At 41.0% G+C, this 19701-nt stretch overlaps 1 protein-coding gene across 2 annotated transcripts in view; it reads left to right on the top strand.

Moving 5' to 3' along the window:
• SLIT3 (slit guidance ligand 3) overlaps positions 1 to 19701 on the top strand; it is a 695238-nt gene that overhangs the window by 44534 nt on the left and 631003 nt on the right. For both annotated transcript variants that reach the window (XM_065547045.1, XM_015452236.3), the window contains exons 2-3: positions 4066 to 4137; positions 10770 to 10841. In XM_065547045.1, the coding sequence (XP_065403117.1) occupies positions 4066 to 4137; positions 10770 to 10841 (144 nt within the window). The remainder of the gene's footprint in view (positions 1 to 4065; positions 4138 to 10769; positions 10842 to 19701) is intronic.

Genomic DNA, 19701 nt, shown 5'->3' with positions numbered 1-19701 from the left:
CGCACCCGGCCTACAATTTTTTTTACTTTTTAAACTTTTTTATTAAGAACTAAGACACTTGTGTACACACATTCGCCTAGGTCTACACAGGCTCAGGATCATCCATCTCTCTGTCTTCTGCCTCCACATCTTGTCCCACTGGAAAGTCTTCAAGGGCAGTAACACACATGGAGCTGTCATCTCTTAGGATAACAATGCCTTCCTCTGGAACACCTCCTCAAGGACCTGCCTGAAGCTGTTTTACCATTAACTATTTTTTTAAAATAAGTAGAAGGAGTATGCTCTAAAATAGTGATAAAAGTATGGCATAGTAAATACCAGTAACCCAGTCACTTATTATCAAGTATTATGTACTGTACATAATTGCACGTGCTGTACTTTCATACAACTGGCAGCGCGGTAGAGTTCTCACCAGCATCACGTAAACATGTGATACGTCGCGTTACGATGTCACTAGGAATTTTTCAGCTCCATTATGATCTTATGAGACCCCCCCCATCGGATATGCCATCCTCATTGACTGAAACATTGCCATATGGTACATGACTGTTACCTCTTACAGCTTCTGTGGGTCAGGATTTCAAGAGGGGTTCATTCAGTTGGGTGATTCTGGCTTAGAGTTTCTCATAAGTTGCAACCAGATGGTGGCTGAGGCTGAGTCCCAAAGGAATCTGCACTTAATGTGCCTGACCTCTGGGCTAGAAGACTCAAGCCAAGCCTAGCATCTCTCCCTCCTCCTCCTCCTCCTCCTCCTCCTCCTCCTCCTCCTCCTCCTCCTCCTCCTCCTCCATGTGGTTTCACCAGCATGGAGGCTTCAGATCATCTGCTTTTCTCATATGGCAGCTCAAGGCTGCAGTGCAAGTGAGGGGAGCGAGAGAGCGAGCCCCTCCCCATTGCCTCCTCTAGGTAGCCTCAGAAGCTCTGCAGCATCACTTCTGCCACAGTCTTGTTTGTCCAGCAGTCTCAAAGCCTGCTGAAGTTCAAGGGAAATTGGCATAGATATCACCTCTTGATAGCGAGTGTATCAAAAAAAAAAAAAAAAAAAAAAGAAGTGACAGACATGTTTGGAGACCACCACACTTCCCATATCCACATCTGGACACTGTCCTTGGCCCCCATCCAGGATCACCCCTCCTGCTGACAGTTCAGAACCCATCCCAGGCTGACATACACTGACTCCCTTGAGGCCAGAGCTGAAGGTCATAAAGGTCTGGAGGAGCCTGGGCAGGGACAGTGGGGGCTGGCCTTGGGACAGGCAGCCTCTCCTCAGGGTGAGTGTAATCCATTCCCATTTCTAACCACGTGTGTTGAAGCCCCAGCTTTGTGTTTCTCATCATCCCGTGGCCTGCAAGTAGGAGACAAAGCTCCTGCAGAGCATGCAGGCCTGGAGAAGGAAAGTAAGTTACTCAAACTCACCCAGACCCGACTGTGTGGAGCTGGGGGCTAGAGGTATCTCACCTCAAAGTCCACGTGCTCCCTGGACTTCCTGGGGGTATGTGTGTTTGGGAGGTGGGCAGAGGCAGGCAGCACAGCTCAGTGGGAGGGGTGAGCCCTTTCCTCCTCCATAGTCCCTGTGTCACTTGCACTCAGATACCATGGAAAGAGGGGTCACAGAAATGCTGCAAAGGACAGGCAGTGGGCTGGGGGGGCACTCTTGGCCCCATTATTCTATTTTTCAGCCACAAAATAGACCCCTCTTTTTACGTGTAGGAAGAGAGCACACCAATGAGGAGTGTCTTGGGGACCCCAGTGTTCATCTATAGGCACAAAGTTTGGGGTACGGGGCTGTCAGCTTCTGTTGGTGAACTGAAATTTCAGAGTTGAGATGCGAGAGATGCGCTTCAACTAATTACAGTAATAGCTGCCGTGATTGAGCGCTTAACAAGTGCTAGATAAGTGCTGTGTGTACATCATCTCATTTAACCCTCATCAAAGCTCCTGAGGTCAAGATTGTCGGCCTCATTTGTAAATGGAGAAACTGCACCTCAGAGATGAAGTGCACTGCCATTAGATCACTCAGTAAGTGGCAGGACAGGGATTCAAGCTCAGGACTGCCTGCCTCTGAAGCTCAGCTCCCAAACACGAACACTGTGCCAGAGACGGTCCCACAGCACACCCTCTGCTCCCCGCCACATCCTCAGCATTTCAGCAGTGCACTCAGTGTGCTTTGACATAATAAATATTCATTGAAAATATTGGTGCTGCAGATGCTGGCACAAGCTGCTGAGATACCATGCTGTGTCCTGGTAATTAAACCCTTAGTTGCATTGTCATATTCACAGTTGTCAAGGTCCCCAAACATCCATCTGAATTCAGATGGGAGGTAAGAAGAACACGTGTGATGCTTTGGAGTGTGTACAGATTTCTGTCTGCAGGTTTCCCATCCCTGCATGGATAACCCTTTATTTTCCTGGGTAATTCTTGCTATGCTTTTTTTTTTTTTTCTAAACCAGCACTCAAATTAGCCAGAGAAGTCTAAATGCTGCTTTTCTCCATCACAAGCTAGTTCAGAAACAACTCTGATGCTGTTTTAGGTATTGGAAAACTCAAGGAGAAAAGGAGGAGGTACCTGTGCGAGGTTACTCAAGGACTCACTTGATTTTTATTTCAGTATTATGTCTGATATCAGGAGAGTAATCCCTCCTCAAACTCGATTTTTTTTTATATATATAAAGTGCTAGAATCTGAAAATTCCTTCCCTGTTCATTTTATGCAACTGTATAAAGGAGGCATAATTGCAGGGTGGCATCTTTAGGAAGCGACTAGGAGAAGCGAAGAAGAGATGAACGTTTGGATGGGGATTCATCGTTGGAAAAATGGCTCTTAGTATAAAAATGTTCAGAAAGAAAAGATAATTCACAGATACCTTGTTGAAAGTCCAAGGGCCAAAACCCTGAAAAGTGAGGGTTAAAGAGGGCATAATCTGTAGAGATCAATTATTCAGCATCTATTATTGAGAACTGTAGCGTATTATTCATGGTTCCTTTTTTTTGGCATTCAGTCTTGTTAGATTATTTTAGTGAACACGGAATATTCATGCAGTTGTTCACAGGCTCATTCGTGACTTCGGTTTTTCTGAACTGTTTTTCCATCATCCGTGCTGCCCTCCACCCTCACTTAAATATCACCACCACCACTTCAGCTCTTCTACGGCAAATCCTTCTCTTTGGGGCTATATTCAGGAGCGTAAGCCTGTAAATTGAGGCAGGAGTAATCCATGCAAATGTCTTGACCTAACATGTGAAATGAGTGAAGTTACCTCTGCTGTGTGCCAAGCACATACTCTATCTACCATGTTGGGTATGGAGTTAAATGAGATATGTCCTTCGCCCTCAGGGAGTTTGCAAAGTAGCTGGAAAATAGACAATTTTTGTCTTGTTAGTTTCTAGCTACATACCAAAGTCAGGCAAATTCTTTTGATTTTAAGTGATAGAAAATTCAACTCAAACTGGTTTAAATCAAAATATAAGAGAGATGGGATAGAATGGGTCATACACTCTCAAAATACAGAGGTAATTGGCTTCAGGCATGAGTGGGTCTGGACATTCACAGGAGAGCACCATCTGCTCACTGTTTTTGTGGTGGCGAGATGGCTTCTGGCTACCCTGAACAGCTTAGCAATCCCAGCAGATAAGCAGTTATTGGGATTTTGAGTCATTTAGGCATTTCTGAAACAATTGCTGTGGTCAGGGAGACTGAAGATACTCACCAGCCTGGCCTGGATCAGAGGCCAGTGCCTAGAGCTGGGAAGAGGGGTCAGCCCCATTTGTATGACATGATCTGAGATCTGGGGGAGGGGAAACTTCAACAGAAAAATGTGTTACCTAAAGAAGGGACCACAGAAGGCAGGCAGTTAAACATAACAGAGGTCTGCTATGTGCATAATGAATGGTTTATTCCATACAATATCCTTAAGGTTAGCCGGGCATGCTCAAGGGATATCGTTAATCATCAGAATTGCCGCCTTCTGGACAAGCAACGTCCCTTCAGTCCAAGCCAGTCTGGATTAAATAGACTGTGATTGTAACCCACAAAAATCTGACCTGAATTTGCTCTCCATTGCAGTGACCTGGACAGAAATAATATCACCAGGATCACCAAGATGGACTTCGCTGGGCTCAAGAACCTCCGAGTCTTGTAAGTAGTTGATGGCTCTCGGGTGCGTTTTCATTTTTAGCTCTTCAGCCTTGCAAAAAAAAAAAAAATGTTCCACTGCCCCTGACACCACACTCCCAAGCCCTGGACAACAGGAATTCACCATTCTGCAGCAGAAAACCCCTCATTAGTGTACCCACGTGCTCACAGGTATCACAGTCCGTGTCTAGATGCTGCTGGCTGAGCTGGATCGATGGAAGAACTTAGTTCCAGTGATAGGGAAAGCGGAAGGCTATGAACGAATAAATCAGCATGCCCAGCTTCTAGGATGACAGCGATGTCAGGTTGACTAACCATGCTTCCCTTCCATAGAGATGATAATTTCTTCTCCAGCCTGTGCATTAAAAGAGCAATCGGGACAAAAGTTATCTGTCTTGTAGCTTAATGGAGGGGAGGGGAGGAGAGCATCAGAAAGGGTCAGCGCCCTTGCTGAACACCCACAGCTGTGCAGACAGGTAGCAAAATTTGAGATGGGCATTGATGGACTGGGGGAGCAAGGAATATTAGGTTTCATTGCTGAATATTGAACACTTTCATCCATCCTTAAGTCTGTGAGTGATAAGAAACTTACCAAGTGCTTGTCTGTCGAAAAGTCTAAGACATTTAGAGGTACAGGAAAAAGCAATTTAGATCTTTTTTTTTCCTTCTTTACTTGGTTAATTTTGACCCATAAACATGGCTCCAGGCAAGACGTACAGTCTGGGCCAATTGGCCACCGCCTTGGTATTTGTATGCCATGGAATCTTAGCTGGCAAATTGTTACTAGAAGTAACAGCTAAAGTCTTGGTACCTGAAGCTACCTCCTTTTTACTAATAGCCCTATATAATAAATAGAATGAATTTTGTACTCGGTTCAGAAAGTACCAGGCTCTGGTCCTGATTCAGAATTAGCTACCCATGAAACCTTGGGCAGACTACTTTTCCTCCTTGGGCCTCAGTTTTCTCATTTGCAGTATAGGGAATACGTAGTTAGAAGTATTTTCAGCTCTCATAGTTATACATGTAGTGCTTCATTGTTGTAGCATTTTCTGATTATTCTCAGGATTACTTTTGAAGCATTAATTTTACAACACTGTTTTTCTTTTCTGACTGAGTTGTTAGTAATGATGATGGACCTGATACTTTGATGGGCCCAGCACAGTATTACATAGTGGTAACAAACAAGGTGGGCATTATTATGAGCCCCTAATTGTAACAGAGAAAACCAGAGGCATGGATAGGGTAAGTAGTCCCAACTCTACAGAGCAGGTGACTGAAGGAGTTGGAATTGGAACCCGGACTCTGCGTTTTCTAACCTCCATGCGGTGCCACTGTGTATTCGCATTATAGAAAGCTGAGAAAACTAAGACAGTGATAGTCTACCCATTTTGTAAATGCAGCACTGTTAATGTGGGGGCTTGTCTGAGCTTCTCTTACGTACACATGTGTGGAGACATGGGGAATCTGAATCCTGGGCCTCCAGCTTGCAGGTGCTCTCCACATGGACATGTTCTCCATCTTTGGAGAACATCAAACACTCTCCTCTCACCAACCTCAAAGGGAAGGCACACCCTGTGCCAAGTCTTTTGCCTCAGCAGCCATGTGTCTGTCAAGTGACTGGTAGTTCTGACAAGGTGTGCGTGGATCAGAGTCGAGACTGGGATCAGGGTGGGGGAATTTCATGGTTCAGTTTTAGGGCGATTGTTATTGAAGAGGTATAGGTAACAACAACTGATTCTATGTCATTTGCCAGGTTAACAAATAGACGCTTGTTTACCTTCTCACTTTTTTAAAAATTTATTTCCCCTGCGTCTGTGAGAGATTACAAGTCAGAAATTTCACCTAATGCTTCGTTTTCTAACAAAGTCAAAAACAACCCTTTGATTTTCTTAGCGTTACATCAGAAAGACTAATAAAAACTCCAATTTTCGTGTCTGCTCTCTGCAAATAGAAAGTTTAAAATAATCACAAAAGATTGTTTTAGTATCCCCTGGATGGTCTGCAACATTCCTTTGACTACGGTTTATCTTTTCAGTTAATTGGTACATTTCTCTTATTTTGATAAGCAATGCCAAAAAGCCTTCCCCTAAACCCACCCCCCTCCCCGTAGACTATTAATATACTCTGTTTCATTATCTTCCTTATCAACTCAAAGACAATCCCATTCAAGTGGCCCTTTATTACTGTGAAAGAATCTGCCTGGTGGAATAGCTGAAATGCTTTCTAACTAACACCAATAAAATATCCAGACATTTTTACCATATTTTTCCTCAATCTATTCTTTTTAGCTGAGTAACCTAGACAACTATCTTTTTTTAAAAGATTTTTTTCACACCTTGGCACATTCCCCATATCTGTTTCTTATTTACAATTTCTAGAGAAGCTAGAAAAGATTCAGTAGTCTTGAATAATTGGCCACCCATTTCTATGTCAAACTGTTAATATGGGCAAAAGCAGATAAAATGGAGATTGAGGCACTTCGGTCTCAACCCAGGGCGATTTTCCCCAAACGAAGAGCATTTAAGGAGAAGATAGAAGAATTGCCCAGGACATTTTTTTTTTTTTCTCCCATGGGGTGGGAGTAGGAAAAAGTCTCTTCTGATGGTATAAATTATGTTTCATTTCTTGGTAGTCTAAGGGTTCTGCTATGCTTACAATGTGGGAGCCAGCTTTATCCCAAACGGGGTTAATAAAAAAGTTAAACTCCACCCCAGCCATCATCACAAGGGGGGCGATTTCTGATCCTGATCCAGTGCGAAAGCTAAAAAAAAAAAAAAAAAAAAAAAAAAAAAAAAAAATTGCAAAAGAGCTGAAAATGAACACAGGCTCTGTTCTAATTCAGAACAGACTCCATCCGTGGACAGCCCTTCTGGATGTCCAGCCCTTCCTGGATCCCCTGTCTGAAAATGTGGGGAAGGTATCAATGGCTTTTAGTGCTTGCTCCTGGCTCGCATCTCAGCCCAGAAGTCTGGATGGGAGGATCTTAACTCATTCGTTCACTGATCCATTTATTCATCAAATATTGATTTGTTGAGCCTCTGATTGCCAGGTTCTAGGCTGGACTCTGATGGAACTAGGAAGTAGATCTGGAAGGGACATAGATACCTGGCAGTGAGGGTCCCAGCAGAAAAGAGGGCAAATGAGGAGAGTGAAGTAAAGACTTCTTTAGAGGTGTGGGCAAGGTGAAGAGAAACCTAGAGGAGATAGTGCAGTTTCTTGAGGCCAGAGTCAAAACGGGGCCACTACTGTGCCCTGGGCCTCAAGGAGCACAGGGAGGAAGTGGTTTTCAGAGCCTGGCAAAAGTAGGGAGCTGTAGCGTTAGGTAGAGGGATGCAGTCAGCCTGAAGTGGCTTGGCAGGGGTGGAGAAGAGTAAATCCCCCAACCACAGTCTTCCTCCACCCTCTGATCTCCTGCTGGTGCCTCTCTTTGGCTGAACCTGACAGGAATTCAGAAGTCAAAAAATTTCTTGATGGTCTTGATGGCTACATGCAGTGACTCATGCCTGTAATCCCAGCACTTTGGAAGACCGAGGCGGCTGGATTGCTTGAGCTCAGGAGTTTGAGACCAGCCTGGGCAGGGCTCCCCAGGCTGGGCAACATTGTAAAACTCCATCTCTACCCCCCACCAAAAAAAATTAGCTGAGCATGGTGGCATGCACCTATAGTCCCAGCAACTTGCACCACTGCACTCCAGCATGGGTGACACAGTGAGAACTTGTCTTGGGAGGAAAAAAAACCCAGCTTCTTGATGAAGCCAATAAGTCAGCTTTCCAGGACCTGCACAAGGTGGAAACGGTGTATCTCATATAGATATCCTTGCATCTCTTCTCTTCCCCTCTCTGAAAGAAACTTGAAGTGTTAGATTCATTAGCATAGAACTAGGATTCATTATAGAAGGGGTGAGTTAGGCTCCCTCAGAAACTCGGAGGGAATGTGGTACTTACAATACCCTAGAGTTGATCCTTGTTATCCAGCAAGGAAATAATGACTACAAAATCTGTGATTGATTTGATTGGTGGATGGATAGTAAAAACTTAGCTCAGGAAACCCCCAGTCACTGGTGTTGAAGTGGGACCCTATTTAGCATGATGTGCTAGTGTGAGACTATTAGCATTCCAAGGCCCTCCTTGCATATGGTAGAATGGAAAAGGAAGACAAGAGAAGGGAAAAACTTCTTCTTCTTTTTTTTTTTTTTTTTTTTTTTGAGACAGAGTCTTGCTCTGTCACCCAGGCTGGAGTGCAATGGCGCAATCGTAGCTCACTGCAAACTCCGCCTCCTGTGTTCAAGTGATTCTCCTGCCTCAGCCTCCTGAGTTGCTGGGATTACAGGCACATGCTACCACGCCCAGCTAAATTTTTGTATTTTTAGTAGAGATGGTTTCATCTTGTTGGTCAGGCTGGTCTCGAACTCCTGACCTCATGATCTGCCTGCCTCAGCCTCCCAAAGTGCTGGGATTACAGGCATGGGCCACTGCTCCAGGCCTTTTTTTTTTTTTTGGACAAAGAGTCTTGCTCTGTCACCCAGGCTGGAATGCAGTGGTGCCATCTTGGCTCCCTGCAACTTCTACCTCCTGGGTTCAAGCAATTCTCCTGCCTCAGCCTTCCGAGTAGCTGGGATTACACGCATGTGCCACCACACCCAGCTCATTTTTGTGTTTTTAGTAAAGATAGAGTTTCACCATGTTGACCAGGCTGGTCTTGAACTCCTGACCTCCTGGTCCACCTGCCTCAGCCTCCCGAAGTGCTGGGATTACAGGAGTGAGCCACCGCACCTGGCCAACACTTCTTAAGCCTCTAATCATATAGCAGAACCTGGGCCACATGATTTCCTTATTTCGTTTTTGTTCTCGAAGAACTTTTGCAATGTTTTATTTTCTCTATTTTACAAATGAGGAAACTGAATCTCAGAGAGGTTGACTAGTTAACCCACTCTTACATCATCAGCTAATGTGCAAGCAAAACAGGGCTTCTAAACTAAATCTGGTACGCTCACCTGAGTGGGAGTTAGAAGGCCCACCCTACCTGGCTGTGGGAATTGGCATAAATAATTTCTCCTCAGGCAAGTCTTTTAGCCTCTCCCTTCAATCGTTTCTACAGCTGTTAAGTGAGGAGCTTGTGAGGGGCCAGAAGCAATAGAAATGTGAGAAGCAGAGCGGATGAGGACATGGCAAACTGTGGGGCTGGGTACCCTCGCCTGACGTTCTACTCCTGGTCAACTGATATTTGGAAATGTGAGAGCTGATTTTTCAAAAGGAGTTTCTTTTGTGGGGTATGGGTGTGTATACATGTGAAATATCCTGATTTTCAACTGTTGGCAACAAATTCACAAAAATGTAAAATATCAAGCCCAAACAAAATACAGTTACCTGTCCCAGACACATATACAGTCGGTATGTGCCGTGGCCCAAAGTCTTCTGTAGGTTTCATTCATTCAGTAAGCGTTGATGAAGTGCCTGCTGTGCTAGGCAACTGTGTTAGGACTGGGAATAGGATGATGGGCAGAATGTCTATCTTCTTGCTCCTTAGGCACAGTGGGGAAAATAGACTTGGGAACTAAACACAAGGGTCCAAGTGTTAAGGCTGAGAAGTGCAGGAGGTTATGAAACGTCTAATAGGGAGAGACTGTCATGGAGCATTCAGTTTGATATGAAGATGCAGCCTTCCCAGCTTCCCAGGGTTGCTCTTCCTCTCCATCTGCCATTTGTTTAGGTGCTTGTGCGCACCTCTCCTCCTGTGTAATCCAGAGGAATCCACGGCCCTTCCTAAACTCCACTTTCTAAAGAAACATTCTCTGATCACAATGCATCCCCGCTAAGTCCCAGTCAGCCACCATGTGCAATCTGTCATTTCCCAGCCTAAGGTCAGCCCCCAATGGAAGCTGCATAGCTTCATTGCTTCTCTTCTCTGCTGTTCAGCTCATCCATTTAAGTGGCCATTTTTTTTTAAGTTAAGGAAACAAACATTTCATTATATGCTGAATTCTTTGGATATACTGCATGCATGAACCCAATTCACTTACACAGAGTGTTTAGGATTTGTAATCACCTGCTTGGAGGACTTAGGCGGGTGAGTGAAGCGTGTGGCTGGAGGGATGGAGCCTGATCTTTTAGGACCATCATCATGAGGTTGGGATTAGCTGGACTCTCGGTGAGAGGAGTTGCTGGGACCAGGCTGGTTTTCTTAGGGACAGCTAATCGTTTCACAATAGCCTCACCCTTTCTACTAGGGTGAGCAGGGAAGGCCCTTTTCAATGAAGTATTTTTGAATCCTTGGAGGAGGGAGCTCCCAGGGAAGAGATGCTGAATCTATGTGTGGTTTTTATAAAGAGCAGCTTTTACCTCTTCCTTTTCTGCGCAACATCCTGCAGTGCTTGGGGGGACATTTGCTGAGAACATTCTTAAAATAGAGGCATGGAAACCAATCTGTCAGGTAGAAGTATGCAGGCGGCGAAACCCTGGTTACCGTGACACCAAGCTGGGATATGAGTTATCTTGTCCCATCAGACTGATCCCAGTTGAAGGGACCCTGACAATCATGGGAGGGGCTGAGTGACCATACCTGCATGGCACAAAGCCTAGTATGAGGGTACTTGAGCCCAGCTTTGTTCTTAGTCATTGCTGTCTCTGTGGTTGTAGGCATCTGGAAGACAACCAGGTCAGCGTCATCGAGAGAGGCGCCTTCCAGGACCTGAAGCAGCTTGAGCGACTGTAAGTACAGCACAACCTCCTTTCTTAAAGTGTTTATTTAATTTTAGTGCTTTTTTTTTTTTTTTTTTTTTTTGTAAATTGGCCTTATGACCTTGTTTAGAAAGGTCTCCAGTGTTTTAATAAAATGTTTGCTATTATACTTAAGGCACATTAGATGCATGTTAAAGAAACACTGACATCTACTTACACTCCTTTTCTGTAAAAGTTGCTAGAATCAGCTTCCAGGGTTTGTTTCCCTTCTTCTCAGGCTTGAGTTCTGTCTTGGTACCTGTATAAGAGGCTGGTTTTTAACCAAGTGTAAGCCTTCCCTTCCACGGAGGAGGGAAGCCTGCAGTTACCCTGTCATGAAATCCGGCATCAGATACTCCCTACTCCTCTGCACGGGCAGAAGCTCCCTCCTGAGGCCCTCTCCTCCCTGAGTGTTCTCTGCCCCACTCTTGTGGGAGAGGAAGGACTGGTGAGTGGGCGCAGCCTTCAGTGCGCTTGTATCTCCTGTGAGTGAGCATCAGCCTGTGTCAAGAAGCCCCCACGTTTCCACGAGAGAATGCATTGCCAGTGGTTTAAAAATAGGCCACTGTTCTGACTCAATGAGAGGGAGAGAGGAAAAGGGATGGGAATGGAAGACGGTTGGAGCCTCCATTTGTTTTGTTGATGAATACTTTTGCAGAAAACTCTTGGATGACTTTGAGGAGGGCTGCTCAGATGGTTAAGTAGGCGACTTCACCTTTCCTCTGTTAATCACATCTGGCAGCTCATAACATCTGGATATTTGCTTTCTGCCCTCTGAGCAGGGATTGTCCCCAAGAGCACTTAGTCATGCTGGTGGGTGGCTCTCTTCAAAGTTCTCTCTGAATCTTGGTTGCCCTGACATTTCAGCCTCTTTCTCCTGCAGTCAAAAGGATGAAGCTGCAACAGCTCACAGCTCTGCCGGCTTCCTTAGAAGAACTGTGCTCTGTTTACCTGCCTGGTTGCCAAATCTCATTTACAGAGGTGGGCTTGGGTAAGGTGGCATGCCTGCCCCTGACTACTTAGCTTTGAGATGTGCCATCTTTTCCGCCGGAATCAATTTATCTGGGGCCACATAAGAACAGCGAAGGTCCCCATTGCACATCAATTAGTATTACCCAGAAAAATGCCTTCCTCCCTCTCTGTTGTGTGAACCGTCTCATTCATTGTTCTCCTTCTGGGTCAAATCCCAGCATATGTTCTGCTGGTGTTGGTTTGAAAATATGACATTTATTTCTTGCAAGGGAAAACGGTTATAAAAAGACTGAATGTTGTCTCTGTTTACACGTTTATTTTTAAGTTTCTTAACTCTCAAGTTCTTATTTAGACCAAAGAGAACATAAAAGTATTTGTTGAACCTGGTTCCTTTGTATGAAATATTCAGCATTTCTACACAAAGATCAACACATGGTCCTTTGTGAAAAGGGCCACTCCTTAGTCTACTGATTAGAAGAGTGAAGAAAATTCCCAATTCATTAATTTCCTTGTTTTGGGGAAGGAACTAATTGAGTACCTTGGACATGCCAGGAACTATGCCAGTGTTTTACATGCTTTTTGTATTTTTTGTTGCCACAAAATTCCTATGAGGTGTAATTACCCTCATTTTACAGATGAAGAAACAGACCCAGAGAGACTGAGTCAAAGAATGGTCAAGAGGGGAGCCAAGATTCAAAGCCACTTCTGTCTGACATGAAAGATGATGTTATTCCATACTCATGTGCAGCAGATATTAGATGAAGTGTGATCTTTAGTAAGGGCCCTGAGAGTAGCCTCTCACCTAAACATTTAACTCCAGGGAGTATCGGTGAAATATTTTGGCAAAGCCTCTTTTCTTTGGCTTGGTGAACAAGGCTGAAATACCCATGCATGTCTGGGGAACTGAATGGATTACAGTTGCAGAGGAAACCTGATTATTTCTCCGTGTTGGTGTATTAGGTGGGTAATGCTAGCTGCTGTGCTAGATAAACCCTCAAATCTCAGTGACTTAACACAGTGGACGTTTACTTCTTATTCATCTAAAACTCAATATGGGCATTGCTGATAAGGCCTCCCTTCTCCAAGTGGAGACTCAGGGACAAAGTCTTCTTCCTCTCCTTGACTTTACCCTCCTTAAATCTTGGCTTTCAAGGTGACAATGTTTGTCTGCATCAAGCCAGGAGAAGAGAAAACAGCATGAAAAATTTCACATGGGAGGTTTTCAGATTTCAAGAAGTACATGTCACTTCCAGTCTCACATACTTTGGGCTAGAACTCAGTCATGTGGCCACAGGAAGCTGCAGAGGATGGAGGAAAGATGGTTGAGCTGTGTGCCCAGGAAGCAGAGGAAACAAGCTTAGTGAACAGCTAGCCAATCTCTGACTTCTACTGCAAGTGATCTGAAGAAGTACTTAATCAGGAAGAAGATTGGAAACACAGGCAACTGGGTTCATATACACAGTTGAATAGTCATTCTCATAATACCTTTCAGTGTTAGCAAGAAGGGATGTGTGTGACATTAATCCTGATTGGCGTTAATCTGGTTTTGGTTATTCATTCTGTTTTCATACAGACGGGGGGATATAGAATTGGAAAACATAATACATTTGCTATTAACAAGATGACGGTGGATTGTGCCATCTCTAGCTCTTACTCCTGGCTCACCTTATCTGTGTCTCTGTATTTGGTAATAGATAAATCTTTATTGATCATATTCTAAGATAGAGCCTGGAAATATTAGGGGTTATGATACTTCATTTCTGGAGGGTTTATTTCCACTCTGAGTAGTCATTATTGGTTTGTTCTCTTGGGTCCTGGGAAAGGAAAAGGAAGTCTGTCCTCTGGGTCTCAATTCAGAATTCCCTATTCCTCCGTGAAAGGACCCTATGCCTCTGGCGGAATTAGGTGCCCCTACTCTCATAAAACAGGTGTCTTCCTATCACAGCACTTATGACACCATATTTTAATTCCCTGTTTTCTGGATTGTTTCTTCTCAAAACCATGAATGTTGAGGTCAAGATTCATGTCCCATTTAGCTCCTAATCTCACAGCCTTGAGCAAGGCATGATAGTAACTGCTTGAGGAATATTTATCAAAACACTTGAGTTTTTGTCCTATATAAGTGATTCTAAGCTGGGCCTAATTTTGTCTTCCAGAGGACACTTGTAATGTTTAGATACATTTTTAATTGTCACAGCTGGGAGATGCTACCTAGCAGATAGAGTACAGGAGTATCTCTAAACATTTTTAAATGCACAAGATGGCCCTACAACAAAGAATTATTCAGTCCAAAATGTCACTAGTGCCAAAACTGAGAAATTCTGCTCTTTAACTATCCTACGTCAGATAGCATGTCAGGCACTTTACGTATACCATCTCATGGAATCTATGTGAGAATATTATGAAGTTAGAATTATAAAATGTGATGTGATAAAATATAAAACTCAAAGTATAACCTATGAAGCACTTTGCTTAATATATTTACCTAAACCTAATTTAGCTAGATCTCACTTCTGACTTCCAGAAAGTGGATGGGATAGAGGAAAAAGTTAAACCAAGAGGAAACAAACACATTTTGTAGGTGGGATATTCTTTGAGACAGTTGCCCTGGTCTTTTCAAAAAGTCAATGTCAAGAAAAACATGGGAGTCAACTTTTAAGTTCAAAAAAAGCTTAGAATAGAATAGATGCAGTACCACAAAATTGGAAGGGTCAATGGAATTAAAATGTTCTAAGATCCTTAAATTATTCAGGAAGTCATAGTGCTAATATTTATTGCCTTATTAAGTCAAAGATGTATGTTGAAATCTGTAGCATAGCCTCTAAAAAAAAAGTCAAAAAATTATGATAGTCCGAGGGAAAAGGAGCACAGTATGATACAAAATATGTAGTTAATTAAAATGAAGGATAAAAGAGAAGGAAAAGGAACATAGAACAAATAGAAATCAACAGTAAGATGATACATTTAAACATAAATATATCATATTACTTTATATGTAAATGCACTAATTCTCCAATTAAAAAACATAGATTGTCAGAGTGTATTTTAAAAATACCAAACATATGCTTTTTACAAAATAATAACATTAAATATATGGATGGAGAAAACTTGAAAGTAAAAAAATGAAAATGATAGCATGAAAACACTAACCGAAAGGTTAGTGTCACTCGATTAAAGATAATATAGAATTTAAAGAAAAAATATTAGATATAAAGAGAGAATTTTATAATGGTAAAATAGGAAATAAACCAGGAAGATATACCAAATCTGTATTTGTATGTGTCTAAAAACATGGCCTGAAAATATGGAAAGCAAATACAGAACTAAAAAAAGTAGACAAATTTATAATCATAGTTAAGATACACTTTTTGGTAATTAATAGAACAAGGAGATACAATTCTTAGTAAAAATATAGAATATTAAATAACAATATTTTTAAACCTGATGTAATTGATATATAGAGAACACTCAAAACAACATAGAATAGAAATCTTTTCAAGAACATATGAAAGTTTTATTATGAACAGATCTAGAAAGCAAGTCAACACATATCAAAGGATGTCATATGGAGCATGTTCTCTGACAGCAGGAATAATCAAGAAGTTAATTTTAAAAACTAGAAAAATCCAAAATATTTAGAGATTGAGTAATATACCTCTAAATACTGAGTCGAAGAACATACTGCAGTGGAAATTAGAACATATTTTTCTGAATGTTAATAAACATACAGTGTATCACAATGTGTGGATTGTAGCCAAAGCTATGCTCAGAGGAAAATGTAAAGCCTTTAAGCTATATTATTCAATTTATGGTATATATTATGTATAGTACATATTTTAAAAGAAGTACGTATCTTGATTAAAATATTATTCTTACGAAGTTAGGGCAAAAACAACAAAACAGAACAAAGGAAATTATTAAGAGCAGAAGTATATGAAATAAAATGAATGTATAATAGAAAAATTCTAAAAAGCCAAACTAATTCTTGAAGCACCTAAAATTACACTGACAAGACATATCAAAAAACAAAAGGCTAAATTACCAACATGAAGAATAAAAAGGAGGATGTAACTATGGATATTATAAACATTAGAATGATAAGAAGAGCAGCCTTTGGACAAGTTTATCTCAATGATTTTGAAGAGTAAATGAAATTGAAAACAAACAGGAAGGGATAGAAAATCTGTCTTATATCAATTAGAGAAATATTTAAAACATTTCATCAAAAAATCTAGGCTCAGATGGCTTTAGCAAAAAATTCTAACAAAGTTTTAAGGAATAAAGTATATCAACTTAATACAAACTAATTCTAAAAAAGAATGAACATTTGTCTATTTAGCCAGCATAACCTTGAGAACAAAACCCAGTAAGGACATTTCAAGATAAAAACATAAACCAATGTCTTTCATGAATATTTTTACAAATTTCCCAACAAAATACTAGCAAATGAATTCAGTTATACCTGAAAAGGATAATATATTCCAACGAAATTTGGCTTATTCAAAGAAGGCAAGGTTGGTTTGATAGTGGAAATTTCACCTCTCAAATAAAAACATGCTGAACAACTAGGATAGCAAAACCAAAGACATACACAACATCTACAATAAAATTAGTTTGAACAGTAATTCAGTGAATCCCCAATAGATGGTTTCAAGACTGTTGTGGTATCTCATCTGTGTGGGAGAAAGCAGAGGGAAGACAGCTACAGTTCTTAGGACCCTGAGAAGAGTGCATACCTTAAATTACCCATCTCTACTCATTGGAAAACACAGTGGCCAATCTGAGAAAAGCTGCCAAATATAGAAGGGAGTTCTATCAGATCCAATTCATGTTCAGTACAAAGGAACCATGATGTAATAATGACTGATAATACTTGAAACATTCTGTGGCTTATACATTCTTCAAATGAAAATGAGGCTCTTTTCCTAGGAAAGGTCTAACATTGGTAAGAAACTTCTGGGAGTAGTTGATCAGAAAAGGAACAATGGTAGAAATAAAAAGAGAACTCCTTGAGAAGTATGTTACAATTCACCAGAAGAGTCAAATCTTGGAAAATACAAGGCCATGTTTCTCATTGCTTTGCCAAAACAAGAATGAGCTCTAGAGTCTTAAAGCTTTTAAAAAAAAAAAAAAAAAAAAAGCTATTTTACCCCACCATTCTAAAACTACAGGGAAATTTATTTCACTTAAAAAATAAGCAGTTAAAAGGATTATGATTGAAGCCCATATAAAGGTTTTTAAATAAGAAAAGGTATGAGAAGCATAACTTTCTTAGAAACAATGAAAACATAAAAGGAGATACCCACAAAACAAATAAACTGTAATAAAATAGTTCAAAACTGGCTAGAAGTATTTAAGAACATATACATTATAAGAGAACAACACAAATCTAAATTTTAAAAACTCTAATAAGAGAAATGTAGGATTTGAAAGGAGGGGTGAAGAACTCAAAGAACTTAACAATAGAAGTACTTCAAAATAAGTACTGCCAGTACAATACTGAAGAAAAACTAACTTGTAGAAATTATACTATCCAGTTTCAAGACTTACTGTAAAGCTATAGTAATCAAGACAGCATGATATTGGCAAAAAATTAGACACACACATCAAGGTGACAGAATAGCGAGCTCAGAAATAGACTCATGCAAATACAGTCAACTGATTTTTTGACAAAGGTGTAAAGATAATTCAATGGAGAAAGAATAATCTTTTCAACAAGTGGTGCTGGTACAATTGGCTGTCCAGATACAGAAAAATGGATCTGGATACAAATCTTATATCTTACACAAAATTGAAGTCCAGATGATTCATAGACCTAAATGTAAAATATAAAACTACGAAGAAAATATTTTCAAAACATGTATCTGATAAAGAATTTATACACAAAATATAGAAAGAGCTTTAAAAACTCAACAGTAAGAAGATACTGCTCTCCCCCATAAAGGGAAGAAATGGACAAAAGATTCAAATAGACACTTCACCAAAGAAGATATACAGCTCACAAGTAAGCATACAAAAACATAATATCATTTTTCATTAGGGTGATGCAAATAGGTATGTAGTGAAATATACTACTACACACCTATTACAATGGTGAAAATTTAAAAAATTGACAACGCTAATTGCTGGTGAAGTGGAGTAACAGGAACTCTCATTCATTGCTGGCAGTAATACAAAATGGTACAGCCACTTTAGAACACAGTTTAGCAGTTTTTTAAGAAGTTAAACACAGTCTTATACAATCTAGATCTGTGGTTGCTAGGGATTCAGAGGAGAAGAGGGAACTGAAAGTTGAATAAAGCACAGTGGGGGATGGTGGGGTTTAGGATGGTAAAACTATGCTGTATGATAATGAAATTGTGGATATATGACACTATGCATTTGTCAAAACCTATAAAATTTTACCACACAGAGTGAACTATAATGCATGCAAATTTTTAAAAAGTCATGTAGGAGAGTGGGGTATCCCAGAATGGAATACAGACTGTGATGAATGTATGCATCAGCCTCACTGAAGTGAGGGAGCAAAGGTGCTGACCTAAGCTGTGGAAATGAGTGGAGTCTGTAAGACTAAAGGCAAAAGGAACTGCACAGAAGAACTGTACTCTAGTTGATAAAGTTGTTTCCCCTGGGGGTATGTGTTAACAATTCTGAGACACTGTACATGTATACTGGAATTGAACAATAGATGGTGAATGGTGAGGATAGATTTCTTGCTGTTGAAATGGGTGGTTAGAAACAAACAATGGAGAAAGCTAGAAGAATCTATGTGGGAATGGACTAGTTGAGACATCAGTATCAACTCATGTTTAGCCTACTGTAGATACTTTATTTAATATAGATGAATATATACATATAAACATTTTTTGATATGTGTATTTATATGAATTAATATGCAAAAAAATATTTCCTTGCTCTGGCCGGGTGTGGTGGCTCATGCCTGTTATCCCAGCACTTTTGGAGCCCCAAATCGGTGCATCACAAGGTCAGGAGATTGAGACCATCCTGGCTAACATGGTGAAACCCCGTCTCCACTAAAAATACTAGAAATTATCCAGGTGTGGTGGCACGTGCCTATAGTCCCAGCTACCTGGGAGGCGGAGGCAGGAGAATCAGCCTGGGTGACAGTGAGATTCAGTCTCAAAAAAAAAAAAAAAAAAAAAAAAAATTCTTGCTCTATCAGCAAGAGGGCCTGGAAGCAACAACACTGGAGTAGCAATGAGCATGCCCAGCACCCAGCTGATGGTTTCTAAAATCATTTTCCCACAAAAAGGAATTAAAGCATCTTGGAAAAATGGTTTATTCTAAAGGTGAGGAATGTTGTTGTGCCATAAAGGGAGTGCTCAAAACAAAATGTGAAACCCCACAATTTGGGGAGTATGTCAAAAGGACATAAAAGCAAACAAAGAATTCTTAGTGGCCAAAGCTGTAACAATTTGAATAACAAAATAAGTATTGAATAATTAACAAAGTTTACATATCCATGGGTCCATACTCACAGAAATAAATGAGTGAATAAATAAATGGGATGAAGAGACAGATCCCATGCAGAATAATTCTAATTTGTTGTGTAGGTTCTCTGCCCTCTAGAAGGTTGAACCTAACTTAAATGTGGCCTTCCTTAAATGTGGACTTCACATCGACACTTCCATCGAAAGAGTACTATGTGAAAAGGGAAGGGAGTGGGCAGTAGGTTTACAGTGGAGAAATTAGACACACACCACCTTAGCCAAGTGATCAAGGTCAGCGTCAACATTGATAAATCATTTGATACCTTTGATATGATGCAATGAAAATATTACTTTATATCTGTGATCTTCCTCCCCCAAACCCATCATCTCGGTCTTACATGAAAAACATCAGACAAATCTCTTGAGAA

Source organism: Macaca fascicularis, chromosome 6, assembly GCF_037993035.2.
Source record: "Macaca fascicularis isolate 582-1 chromosome 6, T2T-MFA8v1.1".
Classification (NCBI taxonomy): domain Eukaryota; kingdom Metazoa; phylum Chordata; class Mammalia; order Primates; family Cercopithecidae; genus Macaca; species Macaca fascicularis.
This window is presented reverse-complemented; position numbering and strand designations above follow the sequence as displayed.